The 10,565-nt window shown below is 33.6% G+C and overlaps 1 protein-coding gene and 1 pseudogene across 1 annotated transcript in view; both read right to left on the bottom strand.

Moving 5' to 3' along the window:
- Positions 1–1,470: 1,470 nt before the first annotated feature.
- The window catches only part of SGPP1 (sphingosine-1-phosphate phosphatase 1), a 32,726-nt gene continuing 23,631 nt past the window's right edge, over positions 1,471–10,565 (bottom strand). The window contains exon 3 of the mRNA XM_006741724.3: positions 1,471–3,922. Coding sequence (XP_006741787.2) covers positions 3,371–3,922 — 552 coding nt within the window. The 3' untranslated portion in view covers positions 1,471–3,370. The remainder of the gene's footprint in view (positions 3,923–10,565) is intronic.
- Positions 8,883–9,035, bottom strand: LOC115943777 (U2 spliceosomal RNA; annotated as a pseudogene).

Here is a 10,565-nt window from a genome sequence, read left to right as displayed (position 1 = left end):
TTTTTCTTAAAGATTTATTTAGAGAGAAGGCACATGCAAGTGGGGGAGGCGCAGAGGGAGAGAAGCAGACTCCTCAACTTGGGCTTCATCTCAGGACCCTGAGATCATGACCCCAGCCGGAACCAAGAGTCAGACGCTTAATGGACTGACCCACCCAGGTGCCCCTAAAGTTGAATTTTAAAAATTGGTTCTTACTCATGTCCAGATTAAACAGGTTTTAAATCTAGAGAAGACATTCTTTGTTAACAAAAATGAAATTGCTATGCCAATAAAAAATCTTTGCTGTATAAAATTGTGTTATCATATACTCAAAATAAAAACATTCTAGAATTTACTCATTCCATAAGGGAATGTTTTATGAAAATTTTCTTTTAAATTATACTTGTATCACTGAATTTTTATGTTATCTTTGAAAGAAACATTTAATAAAGATTATATATAAAGAAAGCTAGTAAATAAAAATAATTATGTAAATCTACTGTAGTAGCATTGCTTTATCTTAGGTCTTAAAATGAGTTTCTGGCAGACCTAATTTTGCAATTCATGGCATTTTATCTTTTTTTTTTAATTAGGCTCCACCCCCAACGTGGGGCTTGAACTCACAACCCTGAGATTAAGAGTGCTCTACCTACTGAGCCAGCCAGGCGCCCCGTCACGGCATTTTAAAATTACAAAATGAAATGTCCATATATATATATATTTTTTTTTAAGATTTTATTTATTTATTTGACAGAGACAGAGACAGCGAGAGCAGGAACACAAGCAGTGGGAGGGGAAGAGGGAGAAGCAGGCCTCTCCCCGAGGAGGGAGCCCGATGTGGGACTTGAACCCAGGACCCCGGGATCATGACCTGAGCCGAAGGCAGACGCTTAACGACTGAGCCACCCAGGCGCCCCGAAATGTCCATATATTTATATAGCTTGAAAAAAATACTTATTCCTAATAGTATGTTTAATTCCTTAAACAATGAATTAGCAGTCAACTACCTATAATACTATTGGCCACAGTTTGCTGAAACGTATTTTATTCGTAAGTTTCTTTTTTTAAAAAAAATATTTTATGTATTTATTTTAGAGAGCGAGCGAGCATGAGCAAGGGGAGGGAGCAGGAGAGGGACAGAATCTCAAGCAGACTCCCTGCTGAGCATGAGCCTAATGGTGGGGCTGGATCTCATGACCCTGAGATGATGACCTGAGCCAACACTAAAAGTCGGATGCTTAACTGTCTGAGCCATCCAGGCACCCCTATTCATAAGTTTCTTAAAGAAATATTATGAAACTTTTCACTAATAAAAGTACAGTGTCGGAATGATCATAATTGAAGCTCAAAGTCAGTTACTGAAAACAGCACTCTGATTTTGAATAAAATGCTTCAGAGGAAAAGCCTGCTAGCATGAAAATCCTAGGCATATTTTATGTATCTCTATCGGATAATACAGAGACAAATGCATAGAAGGCAAACAAAACACCCTTCAATTCTGAATTTGGCTTTTATTTTAAAATACACTTAGCATGGAACTATTATAGGACAGAAAGTAATAAACCACAAAGAAATGGAATATTTTCAAATACCTTTTAAGCTAGATATAAAAATTAATAAGATAGCATAGACCCAAATTAAGGGAAATAGTCCCTAGAATTCAATTCATTAAACACATTTTGAGAGAAAAGTTCTTTGCACATTTTCCAACGTACCGATATGTTCCTAAGTGCCTTGGTTTCCTACTAATAGGTAAAGGTTCCAAATTTAGTTGCTTTATTTAAAATTATCAGATTCAATGTTGGTAAAAATTACCATGTCCCTAAATTCTCAGTCAGAATTATAAAAATATGAGCTTAAATAGTTATGCTGTCCAAAATAGAAACATCTTAAGTGATAATTCTGGATAATCAGACAGATATTGCACTAAAGTCAGTAATTCCATACCTGATGCTCATTTATATGGAAAGTTAATTCTCTTCTTTATGAAAAACTTACTACAAATAAACTTAATGTTAACCTAACTACAATTACACTTCAAAATACAAAGGCACAGACAGAAATAAAGAATAGTTTAATATAATACCCAAATTTTCCACTGTGAAAATAATAAAAATTGAAAAAATAATAGGATCTGAAATACTGATACTTTTAGATTTTATAATTTACCTTAAGTAGCTAATAAATGGGTATGAAAAGTTAACACTGCTAAATCCAATCCTTTCCAAATAATTTAGAAAACCAGTTTGTTTACAAATGAAGCATGTGCATTGTCCCATCTATAAATTTCAATTACATTTCCATTCATTGGAAATATCTACCTGCAGTATAAACAATCAAGACAATGTACAAAAAATATATCTTGTTCCTATAACTTACAATGCACAGAAAAATACCTACAAAAATGGAAATATTTATCCATTCAGCTTCCCAATAAATTAGTGAGAAAGTTTAGCCCATTCCACATTTCTTTCCAAACAAAGGCTAAAGAATTGAGGGTGGCTTATTTTTAGCCCTGTTAGTTTGACATGTATTTTAAAAATATTTGCCTGATTATATGTAACTTAAGATAAAGTTAGCATCTTATTTTTATATCACAGTATACATGGCATTTCTTAATTCAGCAACAGAAAGGCACAATTAGCAAGCAATAAAATTCAGTACCTGAATTATTAAACTGATGTCCAGAACAACTGCAAATAAAGTACATTCAACACAGTGTAAAGAACTTTAAAAAAAAAAAAAAGGAATAAAAAAACTAATTTTTCTGAAAATTTGGTCCATTAAAAATGCCTCCCATGTTCAACATCATGGGTAACATGAAAGGTGATGGCAGTGTAAAAAGAGGCAGTAAATCATTATGTGGTGGCATATGAATTCTGGCCTAGTAATTATGCAATTCAATTAGGAAATGGCTCCCATAGTAAATAAATGTTAAATATATCTGTTAATAACAATGTGCCTGTATTAAGTCCAGATATACAGGTACACTGTTTGCATATTATTATTGATTTTATAATACAGCCCCACAGCTTAAAATAACTTAGGTATATTATTTCATATATAACATATATTAGATACATGATTGTATATTATGTATCTTAATATATATTATATATAACTCCAATTCGTAACAGCATAAAACGCTCCAAACATTACATGAACGTTCTAAATGGATACTTATCATTTTCTCCCTGTTAAAATAGCTCAGCTCACCTAAAACAATATCTGGATGTGCAATGATAAAATGCACTGACTCTTATGACTTGACTTAAACAATTATTTAAGTTAAATTCCTGCAAAAGCCTAACTCTGATTTGGCTTTTAACTAGAATATATTTTTAGATATTGGTAACTGATACCCTCCTTTCTTACAAATAGGATTTCTCCATCAAGAGATACCAATAAAGAAAAATATGTAAGGAATCAAAAATGTGATAGAGAAACCAACCATTCCATAGGTAATATACCGATAAGGAAGTTCAACTTCCATGTGTTGTCTTGCTTTTCGAACATCATCACATGGTATATTGAAGATTTTACAGGCTAAAGGTATGGTGATCTTTTTCATTATATCTCTGACTATTAGTACAAATACCATCCCGATGAGGATCCGCAATATGGCTTTTCCACACAGAGTCACAGTAATGGGGGGCCTAGCTAATGGTAGAATATCCAGAGAAGGATCTAATATTAGACCCAGATTATAGGTAACATGAGATCCACATGCAATTCCAGCACCACTTCCTAGAATCTCAGCTGTGTCTCCTCGGGATGTACTCCAGGTGTCAAGAGTGAAAGAAAAGATCCCCAAGGCTAAGTGAAGCCCGATGATGATTAATGGAGCATATTTGTGAGTTTGATTGAAGTTGTCAATCAGGTCCACAAATGGATAGAAGATAGCTAAGATTAAAATGGTATATAGGAATCCAGCAATAATATCCTGGGAAAAGAGAAGAGTAGAGTTGTTTAGTATAATACTGTTTTTGACATTTAAAAATGTATATTTCACATTTTAAATGGTAAATATAAATTTTTAAAATGTCACATTTTCAAAGTAAACTTTACTGACCATATAAGTAATAAAACTTTTAGTGATAGTAAAAAGATCAATTTGACAATAATAATGAAAGTATTGTTTTCATAATTCTACCTTTTTATAAATTAACTACATATATACTATATAAACATTTATATTTAAATCCCCCACAATAAACTATGCCTAAATTGTGTAGTTTTGATTTCTGGGGGAAAAAAAAGACTAACAGCTGACCCTTAAACAACGTGAGGATAAGGGGTACCAACCCCCAACACAGTGGAAAATTCACATAAATTCACAGTGGAAAATTCACTTTGACTCCCCAAACCTTAACTGATAGCCTACTGTTGACCCGAAGCCTTAACCAATAGCTGTGTGATTATACAGTTTATCCATTTTCCCACTGATGGTCATTTAAGTGGTTTACAGATTTTGGATTAGTTTATTGGTTATGGTTGAGCTTTTTTTTTTTTTTTTAAAGATTTTATTTATTTATTTGAGAGAGAACACATGAGAATGGCGAGGGTCAGAGGGAGAAGCAGACTCCCTGCCGAGCAGGGAGCCCAATGTGGGACTCGATCCCGGGACTCCAGGATCATGACCTGAGCCGAAGGCAGTCGCTTAACCAACTGAGCCACCCAGGCGCCCCATATGGTTGAGCTCTTGAGCTCGAGTGCTTTCTTAATTGGTATCTATTCTTAAGCCAACCAGGGATACTATAAACAGTGCTACTATGTTCTTGGTTTCAGTGTTGCCTGGTATGGGTCTGCAAGTTTCCTAGGAACAGAAGGGCAGAGTCATAGGATAAATGCATGTTCAATTTTATAAGACAATAAAAAAATTTCCAAAATGTTTATAAAAATTTACATCCCATCAATTGTTGGCATTTCTTGATGTTTAACTTAGATTTTCCTGACTATTAAGTATCTTTTCATAAGTTTATGGGTTATTCCTTTTCTGTGTAATGTATGTTTGTGTCTTTTTGCAGCTGTTCTTTTAGATTTTCTCTTTTCTTGCTGATTTACATGATTTTTTTCAGATGGTCTTATAAATCCTTTATATAAAATCTTTTATCAATAATATGTTCTGTAAACATCTTTTTTGGATTTTGTGGCCTGCCTTTTCATTTTCTTTATGGCATCTTTTGATGAACAGAAGTTCTAAATTTTAATGTCATATTTATCATTATTTCTTTTTTAAGAAAGCCTTCCCTGCCACAAGATCCATAAAGGTATGTTATTCAAAAGTTTTGAAGTTTTGAAGTTTGCCTTTTACACTTAAGACTGAAGTATACTCCCAAATTCCTGCCATTGTACTCACTGTGCAGCAGTTCTATAAAAACTTTATCATGGATCAACAAAGTCAACTGCACAATGCACTGTTCTAAACAATATAAAATTCTAAATCGGAATACTATGAAATATAAGAATAGCTAAAGATAGAGACAATTACTAAAGAGAGTAAGAACTGCATATGCAGCTAAAAATTTTGAGGAAATTATCCTCTTTAACACCACCTTCCTAGGAAGCTTAGCACGTTGTAAACACTCAAATATTTACTGGATGAATGAATAAATGAATCCTTTACAGGAATTTATCTATTCTAACAAAATCTACTAAATCACTTGAAAGTGAAATTCTTTACTCTTTTTTTCAACAATTACAACTATCATTAGGAAAGCATTTTTAAAATTTATTTCTATATAGAATAAGTTTTCGTGGATATTTTCCGATTCTAAAATATGAAAGGAGATTATTTAAAAGTAATTGTGTTCTCTTTATGTAAGTGCTTTGATAGTAGGTGAAAGAAAGATATAATCACTTAGCAAAATGTTTATGAAAGTATGAACTAAGACAATAAATATCACTTGTGTATTCAAACTCCTTAGAAGGACATATAGAGCATTTCACATCTGGCTTCTCTCTAGCCTAATGCTTCAGTGGAGCATGTGACTCTTGATCTCAGGGTTTTGAGTTCGAGCCCCATGTTGGGTACAGAGATTACTTAAAAATAAAAAAACCTTAAAAGAAAAAATAACGCTTCAATGCCAGATCCCATAATGAATTTATAGGCTATTTTCTGTCATCTTGGAATTACCTTTCCTTCTATATTTTAGGCAAACCATTACATCATATCCTTTGAGATTCTGCTCAGGCATCTATCTCCTCCATAAACTTTCTCTTCCTACTCCATAATAAGGAATTTCCTCCTCTTTACCTCCATGGCATCTCCTACAAACCTGCTACAACAGTTACCACATTTCTTTGCTTTCTATTTTTACCAGAAAACCAAAGGTTCACAACTCCTGTGTCCTTTAAAAATCGCTCAGGAACTTTACAAATATTGATGCCTGGGCCAATCCTCAGAGATTTTGATTGAATTGAAGTGGGAGTAGGGCATCAATTTTTTTTTTTTTTTAAAAAGCTCCCCAGTGATTCCATTTTGCAGCCGCAGTTGAGAATCACTACATTACATATTACATATTTAGTGATTTCTCAAAGGCAAAGACTTTATCTTATTTATACATATATACCCAATGGCTGGCACACAGTAAGCAGGCAATATTTGGTTAGTTAAACTGAGACAGAGTAATTCTTTAGACTCATATTGATTATATGATCTTGCTTAATAAGAACTCTGTAAGAGAAATAGATGAAACTTCTTTCAACTTATTTCAAAAAATAGATGAAACTAATTTTTTTTTAACTTAGGCTAAAGACATTTTCAGGGAATAATATTTTCTGTACTGAAAATACTGTTGTAATACTTTATTTTTAGTGTCATATTTGATCCTCACAAACACCCTGATATGGCTCACCAATCTTATTTTGCTCTCTTGTCCCCAGAATATTAAAAGTGTCTTTTGTCCCCTTTCAAGGAATCCAAATTTGATAAAAATTTATGGTTACCTTAATTACCAGTTTTTAAATAAAGAAAACTGGACTAGTGTCATAGAGCTAGGTATTTAATCTCATAAATAGAAGGTGCTCAATACATTTGTTGAATAAAAGAATATTCTCAGCATTAGGAATTAAATATTGTAGTGAAAATCTAAATTTTCAACATGTTTTTTGAACATGAGGTCTTCCATGAAAATTCACTGATAAAACTAAAAGTTACTTAAGAATTCTTATTAATTGAATTTTACTGCAGTTACTCAAAGATTCCAGAAGTGCCCCAAATTCTGACCATGCTTTTGGATATGGAGCTGTCAAATTATGTGACTGTCAAACCTCTATTCTTCATATTTCAAATCACTAATTGCCAAATAATTACACTTTATGAGGTCATGTTCCTTTGGTTGCTATCTTACCCTTTCTTCCCTACCTTATAATCAAAGGCACAGGTCTTATGAAATAACTACAGGATTTTGGCTACCAGGATAAAAGCTGCTGCTTTATTTCTTATTAAATTTCATGACTGATTCAAAATTTTCAGAATATGCTAATGTGGAAGTGTTCTGAGCCTTGTAATTCTCACATAGAATGTGTACCAAGTTAGAAGTTTTAAATAAATGACAATGAGTTTTTTACATAAAACCATATATAATATGTAAGGTTAAGTGAAAGGAAGGGTTAATAATAGCTCTGAAGTTAGCTAATTTTTTTTTAAATTATAGATTTTTCAGACCATAGATAGGAGTACATGTTCATTCCTATAAAATATTTTTTACAGTACCTTAAAAAATGAAAAAAATCAATTAAATGACTGAGACTTTTTTACATTTGATCACTTTTTTCTATTATTACTTATTTAAGTTTTTATTTATTCATTTATTTAAGTAATCTCTACACCCAACATGGGGTTTAAGCTCACAACCCCAAGATCAAGAGTCACACACTCCTCTGACTGAACCAGCCAGGCACCCCTACATTTGATCACTTTTAAGAATTCTTGGGGCGCCTGGGTGGTTCAGTCGTTAGACGTCTGCCTTCGGCTCAGGTCGTGATCCCAGGGTCCTGGGATTGAGCCCCCGCATCGGGCTCTCTGCTCGGCGGGAAGCCTGCTTCTCCCTCTCCCACTCCCCCTGCTTGTGTTCCCTCTCTCGCTGTGTCTCTCTCTGTCAAATAAATAAATAAATCTTTAAAAAAAAATTCTTCAAAATAATTCATAAAAATTATAATTCTAGAAGTATATTTCAGTATAACACAAAATATCCAATATTTGTTGTCCTCTACTTTTTTTGTAGAGCTCCAGGAATATTAAACTTAGATTGTTACAAGACTCTCTACAAATCTACCTCCTTTTCAGATTGAGTTATTAATTATTTATGATATTACCCTAAGTAGTTAAAGGCAAACTGAACTGGGCGCCTGGGTGGCTCAGTTGGTTAAGCGACTGCCTTCGGCTCAGGTCATGATCCTGGAGTCACAGGATCGAGTCTCGCATCGGGCTCCCTGCTCGGCAGGGAGTCTGCTTCTCCCACTGACTCTCCTCCCTCTCTCTCTCAAATAAATAAATAAAATCTTTAAAAAAAAAAGGCAAACTGAACTTCCATGCAACAGAACCAGAAGGAAGGAACAACTGAATTCAGGACATAAACATGATGGCTATCATTGTGATATCAATTTAATGTATAACATTAAAATGTATACTAAGTGGTTTTAAGCATTATAGCACAAAGTATGCAATAAAGAAAAAATGTTTTATACATCAACTAGCAAATGATAAGAAGCAATGTATTATTGATTAGGAAAAACTGTGGTCATAACACAGGGCATAATTTACATGTTTGCAAGTTACCCATGATTTTACTTTTAAAAGGAAAACTAAAAAATAAAAGGAAAACAAAAATTTGTAATACTACACATAATAAAATTCAGTAGCTAGTCTGAATAAAACTGATGAAACATTCTATGGGACAAGAAGGTTTCTGAATAAAGGACTCGGGTTATCAGATGCATGATCTGAAAAATAATACATCAATATTGTTTTTACATCAGCTGATTCAAAAATAGACATCCAGTATGTAAAAACTGAACTGCACTTGATCTTAGCCAAAAGGCCGAGAAGCGATGTAAAAACTGAACTGAACTCAGCTTGAATATTTGACCAATCCACTAAACATCTGTTTTTTAAAGAACACACCTTTTAGATTATATATTCAATATAATCAGATTCCCATTACTCTTTTTATTATGATAATGAACCTAGGGGTAATATAATCTAATATCTTTTCCTTCAAGAAATATCAGGGATCCATTTTTTATCATTCAAAGATGCATAACCATTCGGTAGTTTTTTAGGAATAGTATTACTAACTTTTGGGATCGGAAGGAAATAACTAAAAGGCACAGAGCTGGATAACATTTTCTCTTGACAAATATTAGATCTGACCTAAAAATATGATACTTGGTTTCATTATAAAATTAGTAGAGATTAGTCAGAATTATATGTAAATTCACCATTTGTATTAATACAAATAATTATAAAAAGTTGAACACGAATAATGTGCTTATTAAAATAGGGCGCCTGGGTGGCTCAGTTGGTTAAGCGACTGCCTTCGGCTCAGGTCATGATCCTGGAGTCCCAGGATCGAGTCCCGCATCGGGCTCCCTGCTCGGCGGGGAGTCTGCTTCTCCCTCTGACCCTCCCCACTCTCATGTGCTCTCTCTCTCTCATTCTCTCTCTCTCTCTCAAATAAATAAATAAAATCTTTAAAAATAAAAAAAAATAAAAAAAAATAAAAAAAAAAAAAAAAAAAAAAACAAATAAAATAGTATTTGCAACTTCTGGAAATTTACTACTGAAGGGGCAGCTTCTGAAGGTAAGCAATCTAAGTAAAAAATAGAAACCCAGTATTTCTACAGCTATGAAACAAGTTAAGTATGTATTTTTATGAGTAGAAAATTCTAAAAGGACAAGAAAAATTTGTAACCAGTTATAAATTTTTGGATTCCATGAGTTAGTTCATATTTACTTTTTTTCTGATCCTTTATCTACAAAATACATAATACATTCAAAGAATGTACTAAGAGACACCACACTAGATGCAAGGGAGAGAAAACATAGTTACTTTTCTTATGTTGCTTATTGTCTAGTGGGGGTGACAGAAAAAAAAAAAAAAAGCAATTGCAGTTCAGCATAAGTGCTGTGCCAGAATTATGCTCAAGATGCTCTGGGAGAAAGGTCACCTAACCAGTCTAGAGAAAGGAAAGATGGGGAATGTTCTAAGGCTTTTAGGAGATAAGAATGTTTTTGTGACTCTTAAAGAATGGATAAGATAGTTAGCTAGACAAAGAAAGAGAAAAGGGTATTCCAAGCAGAAGTTACAGCATTCCTAAAGCTATGGAGATAAGAAAACACCATTCACATTTGAGTAAACGTAAGTCATTCAGTATAGCATCATATTTGTGTTTTGAAAGTAAACTGCAACAGGAGACTAAACACTGTATGGAGTGCTGTCAGACTGGAAGTAGGGCTACTAATGAAGCTATTACAGTAATCGGGTGAAGAGATGATGCAAGCTAGAATTAAAGAAATGCCAATGGGAAGAGGAGGAAGGGAGGTGAGGAGGCGTGCCTGAAGAGTACAGGGTACCTGTGCT

Source organism: Leptonychotes weddellii, chromosome 9 (genome assembly GCF_054177405.1).
Source record: "Leptonychotes weddellii isolate Sample4059 chromosome 9, ASM5417740v2, whole genome shotgun sequence".
Taxonomy (NCBI): domain Eukaryota; kingdom Metazoa; phylum Chordata; class Mammalia; order Carnivora; family Phocidae; genus Leptonychotes; species Leptonychotes weddellii.
This window is presented reverse-complemented; position numbering and strand designations above follow the sequence as displayed.